Here is a 23,833-nt window from a genome sequence, read left to right on the forward strand (position 1 = left end):
AGAACTCAGAGGAGAGGTTAAATGTAAACGAACGATGTTTCTTTTTTTTTTTTCTCTTTTAGCTGCAGTGTGTGGCACACTACCGAAGGAGGGAGGAGCAGACGGCGAGGGGCGAGGGGATCGGATGAGGCAGAGCGATACGAAGCCATCACAGCACCTTGTTGATGCGGCCGCCCGATGGGTTCCCCTCTCCGTCACTTCTTTCCTCCGCCATGCTCCCCCCCCCCGCTCGCCCTCCCTCCCTTTTTCCCCCCCCATGTGCCTCGGCGCCCCCGTCGCTCCTGGAGGCTATGACAGGATAGTGGTGATGAAATCATAAAACCTCTTGGAGTACTGCTCCGGGTTCACTGTGGAGATCTCTGCTCCGGCCTGCAGACAACACACACACACACACACACACACACACACACACACACACACACACACACACACACACACACACACACACACACACACACACACACACACACACACACACACACACACACACACACACACACACACACACACACACACACACACACACACACACACACACACACACACACACACACACACAGCTCAGATCATCCCAACAGGCTGGTTGTTTTTTTTTCAGCATTTCAGTCTGAACAGGCCTCAGAAGCGACGTACCCCGTGCTTGACGGTCTTGGCGGCGTGCGCAGCTTTCTTCTTGGCATCGTAATGCTGCAGGATGTCGATGATGGCCATGAAGTACACCTCCTTCCTCGGGGCACCTGCAGGTCGGAGAGAGAAATACAGTCGAATATTGATTCTGTCTTCAGTGCCATGAATAAGTTATCTGAAGGAGACATTGTTGACAGCAGGTTATAGCTTCAGCAGCCAGTAGGGGGAGCTCTCTGTGCTGTTTTGTTTCGTTGAAACAGTGCCACTCACTTTCATTGCTCTTGATGGCGTACACGTCGATGGTGGGATCGAACTCCCCGGGCGACAGGGGCTTGGTGCTGTCCAGGGTGTTGCTGGGGCTGTCGGGAGGCGTCCCAATGCCCCCGCCGTCGCTCTCGCCCTCCTCGTCCGCCTCGTTGTCCTCGCTCTCCACCTCCTCCTGCTCGGCCCGCTCCACGTCGTGGATCCCCACCAGCAGACTGTAGTCCATCAGCTTCAGCTGGGCCAGAAACTGAGGGGTTGGAAAAGGCCGGGTTAGCGCAGAGATATGACAACAACCGAGTACAGAGCTTCTGGTAGGGGAGGATCAAGTCGCGCTGAAGTAGAAAAGAGAAGAAGTCCAGAGGAAAATTCACGCCTTTGTTCAACATCTGCATTTCAGACACGTACCTCCACGTCTTTCCTGAGCTTCTCAAGGAACATTTTCTTGTTTTCCTCGTTAATGTAGATCTTCTGGCCGTCGTTGATGAAATCATTGTCCTTGTAGGTGGGCAGCTCCTTGGCCTGGCCATTAGTATTGGAGATTAGCAACCATTGCAAAGATCAGACACTACAATACATCCTTCAGGGGCACGATGCTGCGCTCAGCTGGGCTGCGCAAAAACGTGAAGAATTCTGGGTGCTTAAATGTAAATCCTTCTTTTAGAAGATGATAAAAAGTAACTGTCAGTCCATCCAATCAAACAGTTCTGATCCTTACCGTTGTGTTAATCTGATGGATCATTCTTATGATTAAAACCTTAATATTTAATTAAATTAGTAACACCATCATCTGTTTTCTTCACCTTTTCCCCATCAGAGCGCAGCATTTTAAATATTGCAGGTAGACAGCATGTAGCTGCTCCACTCTAGAGAACCGAGGGGTATTTCAAAAAGCAGAAACAACAACGGTCGATTCCAACGGTAGACGTGACTTATCAGCCTGTGAGAGTGAACCTACTGCATGTCTGCATGTTGAAATACCCCGTTCATCTTAATGAGGCTTCCAGCCTGTGGTTTGTTGGATAAGCTTGTCAAATTCATCCGAATGGAACAGATTTTATTAGGAAGTAAAGTTGGCTGTTAAAAAAAAAAAAAAGAAAAAAAAAAGGCACAAGCAGTCTGTCTCCAAACCAAGGCTTGCCTCTTTTCAAGCTAAACGTGTCGACTTGTGGAATACTGTGCATGCAGCATGCTCACAGCAGGGTACAGATCCATGTGACGCACCAATAATATGCACATTCAGCATTTTGTTCAGTTTGAAATAAACTTACTTTCCAGAAACGAATGGCACGATGCACATATGTCTACACAGTGTTTTAAATGCGTCTGTTGAATCTGTACACTCTGTGACATGGGAAAAAAAAGAAAAGCACGTCTAAATCAAAGCCATGAGAAGTCATTTCTGAGCTGGACTCTGAAAAGCATCCACGTTTACCAGTTACAACGGCATACTTCTGCCAATGATGCCTCAATATCTCTTTGAAAGATGCTTTTCAGAAACCAGTTTTGCAGCTTCCATAAATATTCTCCAACTCTATAAAGCCGGCGTGTCTTTCGATATAGTTCCCTTTATGAGGTCTACAAGCAGACAGAAGGAGTTTCCTATTTAAACGCGTCTATTGGGACTGGTTTTCCTACTTAGCAGGGCTACTGCAAAGCTGCCAGCAGCCTGTAGGGGGAAGAGGTGTTATGCGGGGAGGGACGGGACCTAGTTCTGAGTCACTAAGGAAAAAGAGAGCAGGAAATGAGGCAACAGGGGTACAGCAGCAGTTTAGCTACTACAATGTTTCTATGGCAGCAGGAGAAGAGTAGCAACACATACAGAACAGCACTCTGCGGCACTAAAATGAGCTCAGACAGCGCACGCTAACACACATACATACACATACAGTGTATACAGAGAAACACAGGAATACATCTCACAAAGTAGGACACTTGAGCACATATATATACAGACATGGACCTCCAATTTGCAATAAATATGGGATGCACGACTGGCTTGATTGAACAAAGATGCGACATAAAAAGTAGATGAGGACGCAACGTGAGGCTGACTGAAGAGAGCGAGCGTTTCCTCTGACAATGTTTTATCAGGCCTATTACCTGAGCAGACGCCTCAAATTACAATCATCCATCTTTCTGTGGATTCAAGTTCACTGTCTAATTTTCAGGCCCAACACTTCCTAATGGGTTCATTATGTAATAAACTCCTCTCTGTCACGCTGGAGGACTCTGTCGGCCGCACTGTCGAAGACTCTCTCTGTTGCACCGACTGCAATAAGATGCGTCTGACTTGTGAACCCCACTGAGGTAGTGCGTAGAACAACAGAAAGATATTATTAGAGGCAGGAAGAAAGGGCGGGTTGTCAATGAGCCTTGCGAAGCGTTGTGACAGGAGCAGAATTTCTCCACCACCTGAAGAGACTGAACTCGTTTTCTTTTGTGTCTCGTATCGGCTGCGACTAAAACGGGCCCGGATGTCTTGACAAAGCCTCGTCCTTTGTCAAGTTTTAAGTCCAAGTATACCTGAAATGTTTGCTCTTCCTGATGACGTGTTCACGTGCGCATGAAAATCCACGGGCTGTTTTCACATTAGTAACGTATTTAAAGCCTGCAGTTGATTAGTTCAGTCAGTTGCAAATCACCATGTGTATGACTCCTGCCTCATAAGGTTATGTAGCCCTGAATATTCTCTAGAATTACCTGTTAACGTGCATAGAAACGACTCCCTCCTGAAAACAGTTGAGGAGCTTATTAACTAGTTGCCAAAAAAAAAATTGCGAAAACCGCTGCACTGCTTTCCAAATGTATTACGGATTTCCTTACAAAATGTTTAAAAGCTCCCAAAACAAGAAAAAAAAAGTGATCTGGAGGAAAGATATTTGCCATCTTGACAACTCTTCTATGCAGACCTCATGCTTTTTGCCAGTAGGATGTAGTAGTGGTTTTTTTTACAACTGTTTAGCAAACACAGACTACTTATTTTTGTCAGATGATCAAATTTCAATTTGAGTTGACTCACAACTTCATTTTCATGACTTGAGGAAAATACCAATGACGGAAGAGACCTTTCCCTTTCTTAACTCGGTCATCTGCTCTCCCCCCTCCGGCTCTCCGGGTTTTAGGAACATGTCGGTGCCGTTGAGCGAATGGTAGGAACAAAATCAGCTGTCTGGTGAGACCAAACTTACTAAAAAAGTTCAGCAAAAGGCGACTGAAAATGGATGGGATGTGTGCAAAATATGGTTTTCAAATAACTCAGAATCAGCTTTGTGGTTACGAAGGAACGGAGGAGTTCGGCCATAGGAAAAAAATAAAACAAAAACGGAAAAAAAAAAAACAAATTAAAGGGAAACAGTAAAATAAGATTGATTTAATAGATCATGCCTGGTATATGAGCCCTGGTTCTCTTACATCTCTTACGTGTTTCATGGCGCAGTAAAAGCGCGTGGCAATCCGCAGTGTTTGCAGCCTTTGCTGAACGTTACCAGATTTGGGCCGCGGGGGCACATCCTCTGGTGGGGGTGGCTGCTAGAAAAGGGGGGAGCGAGGGAGGGACGGTAGGGGTGGAGGAAAGGAGAGAAGAAAGGAGAGAGGAAGGGAGGGAGGAAGTTGGAAGTAAAGGCAAAGCGTTTAAAATGTAACAGAACACAAGTGTTATTTCAGATTGGTAGAGGGTTGGAAAGGGCATCAGCGCGGAGGGTCTGCACGACCAGTCTGGACGGGAACAACGGCTCAATCAGGAAAACCTGTACCAGCATCCAACGGGCGCCTCCAGGGAGAAGCAACTGAACATAATTTTTTTAATTTCATTCATGAAAAGGAGTTTTGACACTCTGTATAATATTATTTCTGATTCTGATTTCAGAACAGGGTCCTGTTTGCAGCCTATCGTGGTGCTATGACCACATCCTGGCGTTAACTCGCAGATACTTCAGGGAGCAAAGGACTGGGACTACGCGAAGCAATCCACCAGGTGGAAACTAATTTGGACTCCACAAAATCGCCATTTTGCATCTGATCAGGTGTGCAGCTATTTCTAAAGGCCTACAACTACTGAATACATGGCAGCATATATATATATAAAAAAAAGTGCACACACTCATTTAACCGCAGACACCAGTGTGTGCTGGTGAAAAGAGGACAAAAAAAAAGGAGAATCAGGTTCTACTCTATAAATAAACTTCTACCTGAAGATATAATTCTGTAGGTAGCAACAGAAATACTGTGATTACATGAATCCTGAATCAATATCTGATCAACCTGGGGTCAAAGCCCTCAATAAAACAGCAACAAATACAGTAAAGCAACGTCAACAAACCCAGTGTGGTTTGATGAAATTGCTTAAAACCTCCAGATCTAATTTGTGCTTCCTTTCAGCTAACCTGAGAGCAACTTCAGCCAGCTGCGGCTGCTCGATAGACAAAAACGGTGAGACAGCATCTAACAAGGACCACAAGGTTTACTTTTATGGAAAGGAAAATACATGTCATATGTGGGTAGAACAGAACATGTCCACAATGTGCAAAAGAATGAGGCTGGTGTTCATACACATCAAGATGTGTTAGGAAAAAATGTCAGTTCATAAAGGATGCAGAGAAACACTGTATACCATGCAGATGCATGCATGAAAGGGGGAGGGCCATGCAGTCAGGAGAGGACCCTGCCGTGCTTGTCGTTTGTGTGTAGGTGCAGCGATCCCTTTTGGTCCTGACACACTCAGAATCTCCTGAACAAAAAAATGTTATTTTAAGCCATCGTTTGACATGATTCAATCTCGTCTTCGTTGATCGTCGTGTAGAGTCCACACACCGGGACTGAGGGAATGCAGAGTAATTCAACAGGAACTGACTCAGAACAGAAAGCAACTGGAGTCTTTCTTAAGCCGAGCTATAATAAGGTTTGGCATTTTCTCCTGTCTCAGATGTGACCAAGTGTGATTACATAGAGTATTTCTGCATTCTGCATGCAAAAGCATGTTGCATGTATGAGAGTGAGAAAACTTGACCAAATCGCCACGTTTTACTGGTAAAGTAAGGCAAACGAAACAAATGCTCGAGTCATGAGTCAGTGGCTGGAGTTTAAAAATCAACTTCATTCATGTCAGTTTAATCTGTTGCGAGACGACGGACGGTGTTTCACTCACAGCTGCGCTGCAGCCCGAAAGGAGGTCACACAGTCGACTCACGTGTGTGTTAAATCCTCAGCTGCTTTGTTTTTCCACTCCTCTGTTTTAACCCCCAATAATGTTTTGTTTCTTCCTCCGTTTACAGAAGGCTATATTTAGATCAGGGATTCCCTGAAGTCTTCCACGCTTCGCTGCACGGTGTTCCACAATTAAGCCCGTGTAAACCCCGGTGGAAAGTTCAAACTGCTCTGGGTCAAACGTGTGGCAGCCTCGCCAGAAACAAAACCCTTTGCGATGCGAAAAGTGAAGACTTTATTGGAAAGAATGAAAAAATAAATAAATAAATAAATAAATAAATCCTGACAGACCTCCATAATCCCCTTACAATATCGCTGAGCTGACAAACTGTACTCCAAAGTCACAGCGTTCAAGGGCGGCGTCAGCAGCTTTCATCACCCAAGGACAAAGCCTTCTATTTCTGTCTCAAATAAATCTATTTATATCTGGGAATGCAACAATCCTAATTTTCAGTTCAGGCCATATCAACTTAAAAAAAAAAAAAAGAGAAAAAGAAAGAGCAAAAAACATCTGGTTGGGTACACAATTACTTAATTTTTGGCAGGTGACTCTGTGCAAGCAGCCAAAAGCCAAAAACTTGAGAGAGGCAGCGTCTCACATCGAAATGAAAACACGTCCATCGCTATCAAACACACAAAAAACCTTCCTCGTAAAGACGCTTCACCCATTCAGACACACGGCTACAAAGAAAAAACATCGCACAGAAGACAAATCGAACATGAGACAACAACTGACTCAACAACACAAACTCTCAGCCCAGCACACACCACAGTAGACAGACAGACACACACACACACACACACACACACACAGACACAAATACAGCCCTGTCTTTCACACACACTCACACACACACACACACAGACAGCAAGCAGGGGAACTGATGGAACAGCAGAAGCGAGGTTAGAGGGGGATGTGGCAAATAAAAGAGACACAAATAGCGTGCAGTGGCTACAAAAGAAATGGAGTGATGAAATAGGTGCTAACTGAAGGAGATGGATCTCTGCTACTGTCATCCCCACCCAAAGGGAAACAAAGGCAGACCACGGGTTAGTTTGGCCGTTTGGGTGTCGACAGTGGGCTTCAAACCATTTGAAGCCGCGTCACTTATTGGAAACACTGATTGTTTTCGCCAGTATTTCACAGATTATCCACAGTTCAATCAGAAAACCCGATTAAGCTATTTGACAGACAGCTATATGGCATTTCCGAAAAATTGTTTTTTCTTTGGTGTGTCAACTAAATGTTCCTCACACACTGAATGATTTGACATTTATTTATTATATCAACAAAGCTCCTGATGTTCAGAAGGAAGGGTCCTCCTTCTAAAACAAGAAAAACTGTTTTGAATTGGAAATACAGGAAGGTAATTATCATTACTTTGAATCTGTACTTCCTCTAAATGCACAGAAAATGGGAAATTGCTTCACTATGGCAACAGTAAAACACAAAATGCAATGTGTGCGTCGATGCTTAACACAGTAAAGGCTGAAGTGGACTAATATGAAATTTACACATCAGCTCTGAGAGACAAGTGAGGTTAGAATGTTAAAATATTTAGTGGATTTTCTTTGAAAATTTGATTTCGGATGTGTCGGATGCATTTATTTACCTTACCCTGACAGAACCACAATCCAGTGTTTTTTTTTTTTTAAATCATTCTTTTTTTAAAAATCTCTGCAAAACTGTGAAGGTGTATGAATATGTACGATTCTAAGTCCTGGTTCACAAGAGGCGACTGTACCTTCTCCTTGTCGCTGGCCTCTCTTGCAACTGTAGAACCCTGAAAAGATAATGAAACCAAATGAATGAACAAAAAACAGAACACGAGTGAGTCATTTACATGAAACTGTTTTTGAAACAAGGTTTTATGAAATATTTGAACTACAAACACAAAGGTGATTTGACTGGAAAATAAAAAAAACAGGACAAAGAGTGGCTCTAGTTTTAATTTGCATATCTTCACATATTATCAGACAACCTTTATTTCCTTGTTTCTTTTTTTCTTGTTTTGTTTTTCCCGCTCTCTCCTACCTTGAGGTCGTATTTTTTGTAGACAGAAAGACGGTGGGAGAAGACATTGCGTGTAACAATCATGTAGGTCTCGTCTCCGTCCACGGTGAGCCGGTACATCCCCAGGAACTGCGGGAGGAGTGTGTTGCCATGGCACTCCACAATGAACTGCCAACAGAGAACGAGGAGGGCAGAGTCATAATCCTGCTCCGGTCACAACAAACGTTCAGGGCTCAGACCAGAGGTGGAACCATCAGGAATGAATCAGGAGAGCTGATAAGGTGCAGTTCCTCTTTGATAACCTAATTCTGTTCATGAACAGGAAGCGTGGGGTCAAGGTCTGAGTTGTGTGAGTCTGTATTTGACACTAGAAAATTGGAATTTTTTTTTTTACATGAACCCAATGAAAAGGAGTCTTTCCATTTCTCGACATTACTAGAAGAAAGCCTGCGTTCACCTGATGGTATTTCTTCAGGATGTTGTGCATCTCGGCCACGTCCTCGCTGCTGATGGTCTTGATGACGTAGCGCTTGTCATAAGAGGTATGGAAGCGAGCTCCACTCCGTCCCTGGGCCTCACTATTCAAGGGAGCACTGCGTGTCAAAGAGTTCTGCAGACACAAAGCAAAGACAGCAAATCTAAAAAAAATGACCTGAATTATTGTACATGAATATTTACTACATAGATTTTACGTTTGGAATACATGAAGACTAAGAAGCCATATTTACATCTCACGACTGAACAGCTGATGGGGAATTCACATTTTCTGGGCACTGAACAGTTAAAGGGAAAAGCTCTGGTACTGTATTTGGAAGCAGCTTGTCCTAAGTCTACCTTCTTATTGTCTCACCGCCTCCCACACGTCAGTCTAAACATATGAGGTTCTGACCTCTGCGCACGCTGTCTGTCCAAAGCTACACACAGACACAAACAGCTGCTGGCCAGACTTTGGAGCTCCGCAGTAACACGATCCAACACCCCTGGCTCAGCGCCTCATTCTCCAAGAATTCCTCAGATCCCTCCCCTCACTTCAACCCTCAGCATCCAAAGCTGTGGTGCAAAGTGAGAACTCACTTCAGAGGTACACGAAAAATAGAATGTGTTTCGCAGTATTGGTGTTAAAGTGTCTTTTCTCTAAAAAGATTAAAGAAGCATACTTGACTGGAGTAGACTGTCACAGAGATTCTCATATTTTGCTTAAGCAGTCAGTTGTTATAATATGACGGAAAACAGTTAAAACAGCAAAGGGAATCTGGTACGAGAGCAAGAAGAAAAAAAAAAAAAGAAAAACGATGAAAGATGACAAGTGGCTGCAAGCAGGAAAGTCATCCAATTCCTTTGGAGTGGTCAGTCTCTTCACAGCTCTGAATGCCCACTCACTGCAGCCAGCTGTACCCTAATGTAAACATGAGAGAAGGACAGCTGCACTGAGCCGGGACACAATGACCTCCAAATACTGCCAACTCACTGACTGCGCTGGGAAATGGGGACTTGCTAGGAAAGAGTGAATAATAAAAGGAAGAGAACGAGTGGGCGCAAACAGAAGAGGGAAGAGAAAAAGGCACGATAATTTGCTTTGAAATTACAGTAAGTTTTGTTCATCAGATTCAGAGAATCGTGCGCACACGAGTGGTAACTGGCTGCTTCATATTTGCCGGTTCACACTGATGCAGTAGTGAAAGGCGGCAAAAAAAGGAAGTTGACCCAGAAGTGATCGTGAGGATCGGGTCTCGTGAGATTTGTGAAAAAAGTATAGTCATTTTTTTTTCTTTTTTTAAATACCAAAAAGTCCTGATCGTCGATGCCGAACCGCTCTCGGAGGTTTCGAAACACCAGAGGGCAGTACTCCTTGAACTTGAAATGGCTGGGCATGTTTTCCCTGTGTGTGAACAAACATTAAAAACACAAAGAACATCGTTCATCAGGAAGCTCATTTAGGCAATTTTCAAAAAATGTCAGGAAAACACACACTTCAGTATAACAGAGAACTTTATATAATATACTTATAAGGATCTTACTTGTTGAAGAGGTGGTTGTCCACTTTAATCTTAGAATATGCCTTGAAGTCATCTGGCATGAGCATGATGGGAATTTGAACATGGCTTAGCTCATTTATCTGTGAAGACAAAAAAACACAGGGGCGGCAGAGATTAGTGAAGCATCTCAGAAGCCAAAGCCGTCTGAAACATGTCAGCGAGCACACAGAACAGCGCAGACACCTTCCTCCAAACGAAAGACTGCAGATATGTTGATCATTGACAAAAAAACTTTTCAGTGATTCTTGCCCTGTAGATTTAATTGCTCTAATGAGACAATGTAAAAAAATGCCTCAGTTGAAGGACGGTGATGATAGAGCAGCAGTGACAGTTAGTTCAAAAAGTCAAAGGGCGCCACTTCATGATATAGTAATTGTCTCGTGTTCAACAGATGTTGTGTGTTGTAATAGCTTTAATCCAGGGCCACCCAAACAACCCCTCTTCAACATCAATCTTCCACATCTGTTTCAAAGACAAAGAACGAGTTCAGGAAATATCTCGACAAGCTTCTGCTGTTGGGAAACTCACTGATACACTTTATCAAATAAAGAAGACGGCCTCTCCGCTGATGTTTTTCCTCTCGTGTAGAATTGACACATGACGTATTCTGGAGCTTAAAACCTGCGTTGGTGCATCTTGTCCATCTGTCACGTATGTGCTTCAAATCATTTTTCCTGACACTTGGCATTTCCCAGTCTTTTTGAACTCACCGCCTGCGCCATCTGTTTGACACATTTTCACCCAGGTTCATTTCGGCTGGGAGACCCTGAACTTGCTTTCAGTCATGAATTTAAATCCTCTGTGGTCCTAAAACACGCAGGGGCTTTCCGACATCCTGCAGGTTGAAGACGGCTGCAGGTCAGTCGGAATATCGGGAATATTTTGTGGCCAACTGTCTAACAAACAGTTGTGATCATTTTTACTTATACAAGTCTTTATGTTCATTTTATTCAGTCGGTTACAAAACTGATAAATCGTCTCATCTAAGCGTTTCATATCAGAGGATTTCTATCGCAACACAGCCTAATGGAATTTTTATGCGTCATATAACAACTCGTATAAGCTTTTTTATGATGTGCTTTAACAGAACCCAGTGAAAAATAACCTTTTGCAGACTTTGGGAACGATCGGCAATCATGCATTTTTTTTTTTTTTTTTACATGAAACCTCAACACTAAATATAGTAAACAGCCGTTCATACACACTTTATCCAAGTTTGGGACCACCAGACACGACTCCTAATGCAGAGACAGTCAATCATGTACATTCACACCTAATGCAGATTAAGAGCCACCAACAAATCTAGATGAAAGTCCAGCCAGGCTCAAGGAAAACATTAACGCTGACCAAGAATGGTCTCATCCTGGAATCAAAGCCACAAGGCAACACTATTTAGTTATCTATTAATAATGATTAAAAAAAAACATCCAAAGACAAATCAGGTGACAGAACAAACACACCTGCTCATAGGCTTAATATAGGATTAGAAATAAGGTCAAATATCTGAACGTGCGAGCGAAAAACAGCCGAAGTCATAAAAGTTGGTGATCTGAGACGAGCGTAAAATTTGGCACGCAGCAGAACAATAATAATAAAAAAGCAAGAATACAAATTACGAGGGTGAACTTATGTCCTTGCCTTTTTTTTATACTCAAACTAATGAAAATGAGCAGATGCCAAGTTATTTGGCCAAGTTTATAATTCACGCCAAGCATTTAGGTCCGGATCATTAATCAATACGGGTGTTAAGAACAGAACACGATGCGGTGTGAGCAGCTCGTAGATTACATTTTCATAACCATGAAGCCTACAGCTTTGAAGGACAGCGAGGAGGAAAGGGCAAGTGGGAAAGCCGCCAGTGCCGCAGAAGCATCGGGGTGGTTTAAAGTGTAAAAAAGCAAGACGGGTGAGCAAGTGGAGACACATTATGTTTGTCTCTGTCTGTGCATCTCAGAAAGTACGCGAGTCCAGATGACATGTGAATACGAGTGACAGTCACTCAGGCAAGATAGATAATCTCAATATATCCTGCTGCAGTCTGGGAGGCTCTGCTGCTTTATAATCTTCATTGAATGTAGCAGAGAATCAATGACTTGTCCCCCAAATTACATCAGTAAATGAACAATTGAGGGAGTGGAAAATGTGAATGATCAGCACTGGACAGGACATGTCACTACCTAACACACGGCGGGGCTGCGAACACCTAGGGTACATGGCAGGATTTCGCCGTGGAGCTGGCCTTGTTTCACATTGCTGGATTATGTAGACCTGACATTTGTTATGACTCAGACACAGCTTGATGCACATATGATGTGTGTGGACGCTTGTGTGTGTTTACCCCGTGTGCATGTGTGTGTTGTTGGCTGCAGGCAGGGGTGCTGGCAGGTTGCTTGAATCTATTAATAACCAATCATTCTAACCAAACATACTTGTAGGTGCAGTGAATAATATTCAAACTTCGATTGACTGCAACATAAATTGCACTCGTCTGTCTGCAGCAGAGTCCCAATTCTTACTTCAGCTTCATGCGCGGATTTCTCACAGGCTGGACTCGGCGTCATCAGAACGGGAGTAGTGACCTTCGAGGAGGTAGCATGCATTAACACCACCGAGAATCGACCGGAGCCTAATAAATCTGCAGGAATATGATAGCTGTTGATGCATACCCCCACCCCGGACTGATTCTTGGAATCATCAGCCTGCAACATTTTCTTTAAGGCAAATCAGATCTTATTTTTGTTTACGACTAAAACCGTCTACTGTCCTGATGCCAACCCTGTTATTACTATTAAGGGGGTTGACCTTGGAAAGAGCACCTACTTAAGCTTCTGGCCACTCAAATTACTTCATTCCAGTGGCCCACTTGCATTAAGATGTAGCGTCTTAACCTTAAGAACTCCTGATTAGTCAACAACAAGTGATTGACAGGTTAACTGCACAGTCAGAGATGTGCGGGGAACCTTTCCTCCAAATGTTTTGATGAGAACGTACGCAGTATGTGTTATCTGAGCCTTTCTGAGCTACTGGAGAAATCTTTCGTGCAGGTAGGTGAGATGAATAACACTACTGATGACAGGAGAACTGGAAGCAGAAGTGTCATGATTATAAATAGGCTATTTTAACCCTTCCCGTGGAAGTAATGGCGTTTGTGTTCAAAGTATATCGTTCCGGTACTGCAGGCAGTGTTTGCTGGCAGAGTCAGCGCACAGCAGATTGAAATCGCTCACTATAAAGGCAGTTAAACACAGCTAATATCTAGGACAGGAGCTGGCAGGATGCAGCAGTATGCTGATGAAAGGAAGGCAAAGAGAGGCGGTGGGAGGCAGAAAATCTATGAGACAGATTTAAGATGCAACCAGACCCACTGTAAAACTAACAGAAAGCAATTCATTATTCCTTCAATGTCACGGGACTCATCAGTTATTCCAGTTTGTGCTTTAATAAGGAACACCAACTTAATGGCACTGACTGATCAAATGTAAATGAACGCTGAACTCCACAAGACGCAGCGGCATCCAAATCTCTGCCTTTGTCTACTCTGTCAACACACAAACCACAAATAAGCTCAGCACACATGTAGTAACTGGGCAGCAATACCTCAGGAGACAACGCTGTTCCTAAGTGCATGCAGCACTGGAATACTGCGGGTTACAGCTACACTGAATTCAACCTTCCAAAAAGATATCAGCAATTATTTTAAGCATTTCAACAAATAATTGGAAAAAAAAAAAAGAAAAAGAAATGGAGGGGACTATTTTTAGAAGATAGCAAACTGAGCGAAAGATACAGAGAGGGATAAGAGGAGAACGTCATGACAGAAGTAAAAGGGGGGAACAATATGAAAATAAATATATTAAGGAGCTCAGAGCAATGAGATCCAAGTCAACAGATGTCATATCCAAGTTTGTTTTCGCACCCTGGTGTGACAGGCACTGACGTCACGGTGATGTTACAGAACAGATGCATCCTGGGTACTCGGTAGGGAGATGTCACCTCATCAACAAAGCTGTGTTTCACACAATAGCAGAGACAATGGCTGATGTTAGCACACACAGGCGTCTGGGAGAATGCTGGTGAAAAAGAAACACACTGAAAGGAGGTGAACATATCAACCATCCACCAGGGTGGATCCCCTACAAAGCCTAAACTGTTGTATTTTTACCTCCGGGTGCCAAATGTGACTGTTCCTGTCATTACACTCTGCTTCGATGAAACAAGGAGCATGTGAGTGTCAAAGTCTGTGACAATGTAACACATTTTATAACACCATCATCACCAATCACGATTCTGACAGTCACCACGATTTGCCAGTTTGACTGATAGAAAGTAGGAAGCTGTTCAACAACGCGACTGCCTGTTCACACCGCGTTCTTTAAATGCATAAAAAGATGTGTTTCTTCTACTCTATGCTCTTGTCATGACTTTTTATCTCGAGCCGTTCGCTCTCGTGTTTTGTTTCATCCGATGCGCGCCGTTATCTCATGTCTTATCTTTGCTGCAGCTCTATCAAACTTGCAGACAAATTTCACACCACCACTTCCTTTTTGTCTCCATGGTGACAAAGACTAGTTTTCCGGCGCAGAGTGAAGCAAGTGTGTGCTGTTGCTCCATTGGGCAGGAAGTCAATGAGGAGAACGTGCACTGTCAGCAGCCTGGCACGGCCCTATCTTTGTAAAAAAAAAAATTTTTTTTTTGTACACATGACTCCTTCCTAACAGATGACACTGAGTAATACCACACAGGGGTGACGAGAAGGAGAGTAAACCTGCTCTCAACTTAAAAAGGGGAAGGAGTAAATGAACCAACACACTGATCACCCACTTGGTTTCGACCTACATTAGTCTGGAAGCTAAACACACAAATCTACACTGACGAACAATTTCACCAGTTGACCTCAGGTGCATGTGTCTGGGGTTGTGGGAGGAAACCCGAGTACCTGAATAAACTCCCCACATGAAAAGTTCCACACAGAAAGGCCTCTTGACTACGGGCTCGAACCGGGGATAATCGTCATGTAACACAGGTGTGACAAACATTACACCGCCATACATGTTAATATGACAGCAAAATAATTAGAAAGGTGGAGCTTGTGTGTGACGGTCTGACTAACTCGCCAGCCAGTCAGTCAACCAATCAAATCCTGTGACCCTCGGTTGGACAAAGTGGGACAGACACTGAAGGATGCCTGCAACACTTTTAAACACACCAGAGTCCACCTCAACAATACTGCACATTTCACAAGCATAAACTAAACAAAGGTTATGGCAGAACTGTTATTCATACTGGACTGCTGAAAATGCTTAAGAATACCCAATAAAGTACGTACTTGAAACAAAGTGTTACCTAATTTACACATTAATCTTCTCACCAAGCTAACTGAAGTGTTTTACTATTGTGTTTACTGCTGTGAACCAAAGCAAATTGGCTTTGGTTTCAAAATGTGTGATATCACAGATTGTGTTTGCAGGAATACATTGAAGCTCAAACGTTAAGCTGCAGGAACAAGAAAAATGCACATTTCAGAGAGTAGGGGAACTTAGGTTCCCAAAAGAACAGTAATCGGCAGTATACATTCCTCCAAAATGCCAATAAAAACACAGAGTTACAAAACGGTCTGAAATCTCGTCTCAGGTCATTTGACTGCGTGGAGAGACTTGCTAAATGGTTGAGGACTTTGTTGAATAAGGCTGGCCTTTTTTTTATATATTTTATGAGTGTCACATTATGTATTAAAATGTATGCAGGTCATGGTTACCCTCCTGCCCTTGAAATTTTGTATGAAAGGTACTATGAATTACAATCGCACACGCGACTGAAACGCTGCCACTCTCCCAATATGGAAGCCTGATATGTACAAAAAACATCACAACTGTTTAGATCAATGAAAAATTAGGGTAAAACTATATCAGTGAAAGGAGGCCGACTTTCAGACAGTCAGCTGTGATCTCCTAAAATTATTTAAAAAAATATTTAGGAGCATTTGGCTCTAATTTAAATGTAATCAATGCTGTCTGGTCGTGATTAATTTGGTAATTATTTGGAGGAAATTAGGCTTTGCACTCAAAGACAGGTTTTGCTACAATATACATCAATATGTTTTCAAAACCTGCAAAGGTTCACTGTGTAATAGATCTTAGCCGTCTCTCTTCTGTGCGGTCTGGAGAAAACTGAAACGTCACTGGACGTTACACAAGCATAGCTCCACTTCCGCAAAAAAAAAAAAAAAAAAGATAAAAAAACGTGACCACACACAAATCAGGGAACATAAGAGTTAAGTAGATTGGTTTCTTGGCCGCTCCGAAGAGAGAAGTCAGAAATAATGAGGACGCACAGGTGATAAAAGTAGAGCAGAGGAAAGGTGGCAGGCCAACCGTGTGTGTGAGAGACAGAGGACGAGAGCGAGAGAGACAAGCAGCACCTCACATGAACTCTGCCTTAATTAGCTTGAACAGCTATATTTAATTTTGTTGAAGACAATAAAAGCTGACAATGAAAGTGAAACCTGAACTGAAATACCACAACTAAGCAATCAAACAGCTGTCCTCAAAGATTCTGCACCGAACAGACATTTATATAATGATAAACTGATGCATATGTAAAAATGTTTTTTTTTTTCTTTTTTAATTTGTGCTGCGCATCCCATTTAAGAGGGCAGGGGAAAGTCATTCTCTTTCTAATTTTGAAAATTGGACAGTGTAGCTTTTAACTTTCATGCTCACCCATCCTCAAAAAAAAAAAAAAAAAAGAAAAAAAAAGAAGAAGAAAAGATCAAACTCAAACACGGTGGCCTTTCTTTCTTTACTGTACTCGTGGTTTCTTTACAATTCCGGTATTTCAAAATTTTTTTCCCCTAAGTCAGAGTTTACTAACTGTCAAAGTGGAAGCGGCGTAACATTTCAGTAAGACACCTGCAGGGCAATTAAAAGCTTAGTCATCCCTTGAATTGTGAGACGTCTGCAAAAACAGACACAAACAGCTTATCCAAGTCTATTTTTGTCCGTTACTGTCAGTCAGTCACTCTCACGCACACATGCACACGCACACACACACACACACACACACACACACCGTTGCAAAATAAGGAAAGTGAGTCTTCAAGTTTTAGGTTACAGTTGACTGGCAGGTGGAGTTTGCATCTGCGAAAATTATGTTGCGTGAAATAGAGCAGAGCAGCTGTGATTGATGATGGTAGATGAGAGATAATTTGGGATAATGTAAACAACAGTAGCATAATAAGACTTATCCAGGAAAAAAAATCTACATCATCCACTCCACAGCTCTATATTTTGTACAACACAAAGAAAACTGTAAGAGTGGCATGCCAATATTACAGGCAACACTTGTTCTTATGTTGATTGTCACACTATTCCAAAAGTTGGCACAGTGGGTATTAACACAAAATGGTGTTTTAGTGAAATAAATTCAGTCACACTTTTATGAATTTTAGCATGATCTTCATACCAGAGTATTGGCTCTCATCATGCCACCAATACAGTGTGCGCTGAAGAGAAACGTGCAAAATCAGCATCGCCCGAGGGTCGCATGCATCTTTATTCTGACAGACCGGTTCACGTTAAAAAAAATGATCACAAGAGACGGGTTAAAATAATCACGGTCAAAGCTATTTCCATAGCCATCGACAGGTACATGGAGCCTCAGGACAGACACTCACACAAGCAGGTAAGAAAAATGTTTGTGATCGCACTTCAGCACGGACTAAGACAGAAACAATTTCAAAAGGTGGCTTCGCAAGTTCTTCAGCATGTGAGGTCCCACTTTTTCCTCAGCCATGATCATTGTACATATTAGCTCTGTAGGTTACTCCTGCAGATATTTATAGAATCTGCCTCTTATGCAATCCACAGACCAGACACAGCTACTCTGAGTCAGACAGAAAGGTAGAAACATGGAAAAAAAGAGGGAGGAGATGGGGGACGGGGATGAAACTTAGCCACACAGACAGGATGGCACAAAGAGGGGGATCTGATGAAGCCAGGCCACAAAGCTGCAGGCTGGAGAGAGTTTAATGAGAGTTCTCCAGGGATAAAGAGGACACTAACTGAAGCCAACAGAAGCCCAAAGTCACATGGATGGAAGACTTGCAATTTAACCTCTGATACGATTTTCCTACATAAAGGATAATTAGTTTGTAAGAATAGAAAAAACAAAAAACAAAACAACAACCATCAACTCAATTTTCAGAAAACTGAAGCAACAAAAGCTGTATTCAAAACTGTGACGTTGACATTTTAAATACTTCCATTCAAATTAAGCACTCACCCCCTCCAAGGGTTTATGAAAACTAAGACAAGCCAGAATTCCTCATTTAAAAAATTTACTGTCATTTTTATTAGGGTATAAGAGTCAGAGCATAGCGTGTGAATTTAAAGCAGAGCCTCCTGGAGAGATAGAATTTACTCTTATCTGAAATGTCAAGAAGACCTGGAGCCTGGAGATGCTTTAGTCATGATGGTGATGATTCATTTTGTAAACTCAAGTTCCTTTAAGGTTTTGCACCATTTGAGTTTTAATGTATACTAAGAACTGTTTAAACTTTCCTCTATGACATAAATCCACTTTGCTAAAACCGCAAGCCATTTAAGCTACTGGGACTTGGACACTCGTAAAACTTCATAATATAAGAACTGAAGAAAAATGTGCTACCTTCTTAAGAAAAGTATTATCAGAAACTCGGCATATCTTGAACCTTATAAGTTTTGAATTAAATACCACTGTCTTTTTGCGACAAAATTATTTCCTGATTTATTTCTGGATTTCTTTGGTAACATATGTTAATTCGCTACATGAGCTGTACTTCCTCAATATTATTCAAAGTACAGATTTTACCAGCGATCTGAGTCAGTTTGAGTTCCAGGAGGTGTGTTTGTGGGTGTTTCAGGGTGACAGGCCACAGCGGTAATAAGAGGTGGGGGCTACTTTTGCTGAACCTGTGTTTGCATGTTGCTTCTGCAGCCGAGTTGCATTCTCCAGCCTCACCCTTTGCTCATTCCTTTGCAGTGTCTCGCAGCCTACTTTCTGCATTCCCCTTGTTAAAGTACGCAACCTTACATTTAGTACTTGCAAAACTTCCATCCTTCGCACCCTCTGGCAATAACTCGGGATCACTCCGTCTGTTGACTTGGCACCGATTATCATTTTGACGCAGCCCATGGTATGACAAACAGTGTGCCTGATCAAGTGATGAGAAAACAGCAAGAGAAGTAGCCTAAGGCGGGAGAAAGAAAATGTGCTAGTGGCACTCCTGGGCAGTGTTATGCAATCTAAGAGAACAGTTTGAACATGTAGATTCAATTCGCACAGCTCAGTGTGGTTAAAAACCAGCGACTCGCTTCAGCAGGGACTTCTAAGACACCAGAAACACACTAAATATATGTTATTACGCTGAATTGGATCCCAATTTATCATGCATTGAAGAGACAGAGATCACAGAAACTCCTTTCATCTTGAAATCGAAATTCAGAACTATTTGTTGGTGTTGCGAGGTTGCTACAGTCACAGTTCTGCTGATGAATGGCCGTGTCAAATATGTTAAGGCAATCTATTCGAGGAAGTGGCCCATGCATCAATCTCCATCCTTCTCAAGCATTTTAAGTGACATTCAAACAGTGCATTATTAATGATTACTGAACAGACTGAATAGCTCCTGAGACGTATACCTCTTCAGCACTTTACCTTGTCCCCTCAGGCTTAACAGCACAGCCAGGTGACTGTAATCTATCTATGGACTACAGCTTAGATGAAGAATAACAGCTTTGGGTCCTTACCTCTCTTGGCCTCTCATACATTGGGCTATTCTGAGGCAAAGTAATCCAAATTAAACCGCAACCTTAAACACTTAGGCCAAAAATCAAATGTTACAGCTTAAAAAGATAAATCGAATTGAGTACTGACTCAGGAATTGGTCAAGATAATGTGAACATTGTGAGTCAAATACTGCACCCTGTACAATCTGTTGCTGGGAACACTGTCAAGTTCGACACGACGTTGCGAAGTAAAATAAATTGACCGACCAAGTACAACATATACCACCGTACACACATAAAAAGCCAAAATGATGAGAACAAAAATGACTGATGCTCGAACCCCTTTTTCTCGATTCTGTTTTTTACTTGTCAGAAGTGTAACTCATCGAAATGCTCATTGTACAGCCATGCAACCACTACAATGTGGGTTTATTCCAGGTACTTCACTTTCCAAGAACATGCATTTGAAGGTAATTATAGGTGTCAATGCGATTGTGTGTGTGTGTGTGTGTGTCCTGTGATGGACTGGTGACCTGCTCAGAGTGTAACCTGCCTTTACCCACTCTAAGCTGGGATTGGCTCCAGCTGAGGCCCCATTCACTCAACAACAAAAATGAGTGAAAATGCTGATATTTCAATGCGATGGGGGCTAGGGCTGAGCAATTTGGCCTAAAATTGATACCTAAATATTTTTTTGAAGATGGAAATATACCATATAAAATTAATATATGCCTCAATAAAGTTTTCCCACATAAAGAATTCTGAGTAAAAACCAGAAACAAACTGCAACACAGGCCCCTTTATTAACCAACAGCTGCACAAAATAAACGTGAAGGTGAGAAAAGTGGAATGCATCAAAAAAACAAAAAACAAAACATGTTTGTCGGGTTTAATCCGACTGTGTCAAACAAATTTTAGTTCTGGCATAAGTTAGGGAGGGTCAGATCAGTGAAACGGCAGCAAAATAATGAACCAACATCTACAAATCTAAATGTTTGTGTACAAATAAATAGAATACGTGCATTCAAATCTTCAAAATAAATATAATTTCAACTTCATGTCTCTCTCAGTCCTGTTGCGGCGAAAAATTATTCAACTATCCGTCGAGTCATTTCAAAGGCCAGACCGGACTCTCTGGTGTCCCAGGTTTGGTCCATTGGTCCACAGACCATATGTTTAGCAGGGCTGAACACAATGAGAGAAAACGTGAAGGAAATGCTCCCTCCTGTCAGAGGCACACAGCTCCGGAGGAGGTGGAACCTTTGGTTGAAACACGTTTTTATGCGTTCTCTGCAGATTGCGTGTTTCTGCTCAGTGTCAAATGTGTGAATTAATCAGATCCTTTGTAAAGTGATTTTGGATGATTTGTAGGATCGGCCAAGTTTTCTAATTAAGGATCCATTATTTGCGCAGCACAAATGGCAGATTGCTCCCATCACCTCCTCTTCAACTTTTCAATCGTTTTTGTCCCTCGCTATGTTGTCTGTCTGCAAACTTGAGACATGAGCGGCGCGAGCGTGCAGGGAGGGGCGGGGCTGTGAGTGCAGCTCACTTCAGAGTGACATAGGAGAGAAGTAGGGAAAGTAGCAACTCTTAAAACTAATATTTTAATACAAAAAACTATATTGATATAAACAACATTGTACTTTCCAAGAGTAAAATTTGATATATCGTCCGGTCCTATGTCACACATTCTGAGCCGCTCACACATAAAAAAAAAAAAAGTCCTCAGTTTGTGGGAAGATGAAAAATATTGCAAAGTGACATGTGGCCCAGTTATAGTGTCATTTATTAGCAATGTTTAACCAACTCAACTGCTGTGTCAGAATGTTTGAAGCTGACTCACTGGGTTAATGCTAAATAGATATTAATATACAGCTGACACAATGTGGAGCCAGTGTGAATATTTATGCTGCTTCCAGGATGAAGGACGCACAACCAAGTTGTTAATGCAAGTCGTGTTGATGATGACATGTTTCATAATGTGTGACAACACCGGCTGACAAGAAGAAAGAGTGAGAAAGCAGAGCTGCAACCTGGGAAAAAATGACCTAAATCATAAGTTGCTAATATTTTTTGTATGAACAATAGAACACTTATTTTTACCAGTGTGTTCACTGAAAAAATATTTCATACTAATGTAAAATAGCAACTTTATGTACAGTATTATGTTGACTGAGTACTGCTCACGCCTTACTTCTTCAGGTTATTTGTTAGCAAGCTGCACTATTAAACACCAGAAACACAGAGTTGGTGTGTGGACAACGCAAACCAAAATGGTAATAACCATAATATGACTGTGAGACACAGTAGAATAACTAAGAACAAAGAGCTTTGTATCACAAAGAAGCAATTCCAGTTTCAGATGAATAAAAATATGGCCTGAAGGGTTAATCAAACGATTCCATGCCAGAAATATTACTATGTTCTCTGGCTGCCAAATTTGTGCTCACTTCAACATATGAGAGCTCGGCCCAGAGCAAATATTCAGAAAAAGGAAGGGAAAGAGAGCCCAGAGCAGAGATAAGCTGTCTTGCATGGGAAGATCTGCTCTCTCATGACACAGAGCCCTAGGAGCTTATCCTACGTGTGCACAACAGGAAGCCAAAGAGGAGTTTGCAGCTCAAAACACACACAGGCGCACGCACACACAGGCACACACAAAACTGCAAAATTGTGGAATGGTCATTTTAACGTTTGCAGGATGAACTACGCGGAGTGCATGATTTGCTACAGGAAGACAGCCACACTTCGCAGCCACTGACACTTTTGACAGCTGTCAACGCCTATTTGTCAACCAGCTGCAATAACACGAATGTTCATACATGACAGCAAGTGAGACTTAACGTGGGACCCTGCAAGGATCGAGAGAGAAACCGAGCTGAGGATGATCGCAGGGACATTGGACGGTCTGACTCACCGAATGGTTGACTCCCCACATCACCACGCTGAGCAGAGGGTCGCTGGCACGGAAGAGCTTCACTTTCTGGGCGACGAAGTGCTTCTTCTTGGTCTTCGTTTTGCTCGCAATAGATGCGGCAATGCTGCTCGCCGAAGCCATCTTTTCAAGCAAACTGGCTGGTTATTGCAGTCTGTGCGATAATCCCGTCCGAGTGTCTTCAACCTGAAGCTGGCACAGCGGCCACCAGCTCACGACTCAGTGATATCAATACTATTCATTTAGCCACAGCTCGCAAATCAAAGTGCCCCGATTCTCTATTCTGCACCCGACGTCCCACACGGCTTGCGTTACGATGTGGCCCCAGCACGATCAGTGAAAGAAGACACGGTGTGGCTGAGCTAATACTGCTGATCTCCTCCGCTTCCCCCAGCCCACATCATAAGTCACCACTCTTCCTTCCTCGACTCGTCCGGAGCGATGTCAGCCCTCACTGAGCTGGCGTTAGCATAGCCGCCTAGCTCGCTAACCGCTAGCCTACGGTACAATTTCGTAAAATTAATACGCGCGAAAAACCTGAAAATGCGCGAAAGCACGTGACGAGAGCGACGCGAAATATGGCGCGGCTTTAAAAAGAATTATTAAAATGACACGTGAACGACGCTGGAGGGCTAACTGATGGCTAACATGAGTCGCTCCGACCTTCGCTCGCCAGCCAGCAGTGCAGTTAGCTGTTAGCCTGCAAGCTAGCTGCCATTAGCCAGCTGCTCGCAGCCAAGCGGCTCAGCCCTCCTCCTCCTACGCGTTCCTGGTTAGTCCGGAGAAATGACAGGGGTGTATCCTGTCATGTCCGTGCCCTGCTTGAATTGCAACACCGACGTGAATTCGGCGGGTGGTCCTCTCCGGCTGCAGCACTGATGTTCATGTGTGCTGCTGTCCACTGACAGCTGGACGGATGGGAGGTGACAGCCCGAGCTTTGCAGTGTCTGCTGCGCTGATTCGCTGCAGCTCCCTCCCTCCACCGGGC

At 42.9% G+C, this 23,833-nt stretch overlaps 1 protein-coding gene across 5 annotated transcripts; it reads right to left on the reverse strand.

Moving 5' to 3' along the window:
- Positions 1-223: 223 nt before the first annotated feature.
- Positions 224-23,762, reverse strand: pip4k2aa (phosphatidylinositol-5-phosphate 4-kinase, type II, alpha a). Of its 5 annotated transcripts, none has more exons than XM_030100068.1 (11): positions 22,828-23,762; positions 10,126-10,223; positions 9,890-9,986; positions 8,565-8,717; positions 8,129-8,275; positions 7,839-7,877; positions 4,312-4,416; positions 1,297-1,410; positions 898-1,138; positions 634-737; positions 224-369 (listed from the first exon to the last, which is right to left on the reverse strand). In XM_030100068.1, exons 1-11 carry the CDS (start codon positions 22,966-22,968, stop codon positions 289-291), a joined length of 1,320 nt encoding a protein of 439 aa, XP_029955928.1. In that variant the 5' UTR covers positions 22,969-23,762; the 3' UTR covers positions 224-288. The 5 variants fall into 5 exon arrangements, with proteins under 5 accessions (XP_029955928.1, XP_029955926.1, XP_029955927.1 ...); XM_030100066.1 differs by having other exon boundaries at positions 4,303-4,416; XM_030100067.1 differs by having other exon boundaries at positions 4,312-4,419.
- Positions 23,763-23,833: the final 71 nt, after the last annotated feature.

The sequence above is a fragment of the Salarias fasciatus genome, chromosome 9 (genome assembly GCF_902148845.1).
Source record: "Salarias fasciatus chromosome 9, fSalaFa1.1, whole genome shotgun sequence".
In the NCBI taxonomy this organism is placed as follows: Eukaryota; Metazoa; Chordata; class Actinopteri; order Blenniiformes; family Blenniidae; genus Salarias; species Salarias fasciatus.

Coding starts and splice junctions, on each gene's coding strand:
- pip4k2aa (XM_030100065.1), bottom strand. CDS start 22,968: ATGGCTTCGGCGAGCAGCATTGCCGCATCTATTGCGAGCAAAACGAAG. Junction 4,420..7,838: donor AGGCCAGCGACAAGGAGAAG/GTACAGTCGCCT, acceptor CCCCTTTTCTAG/CAGCCACCCCCACCAGAGGA. Junction 370..633: donor CCAAGACCGTCAAGCACGGG/GTACGTCGCTTC, acceptor TGTTGTCTGCAG/GCCGGAGCAGAGATCTCCAC.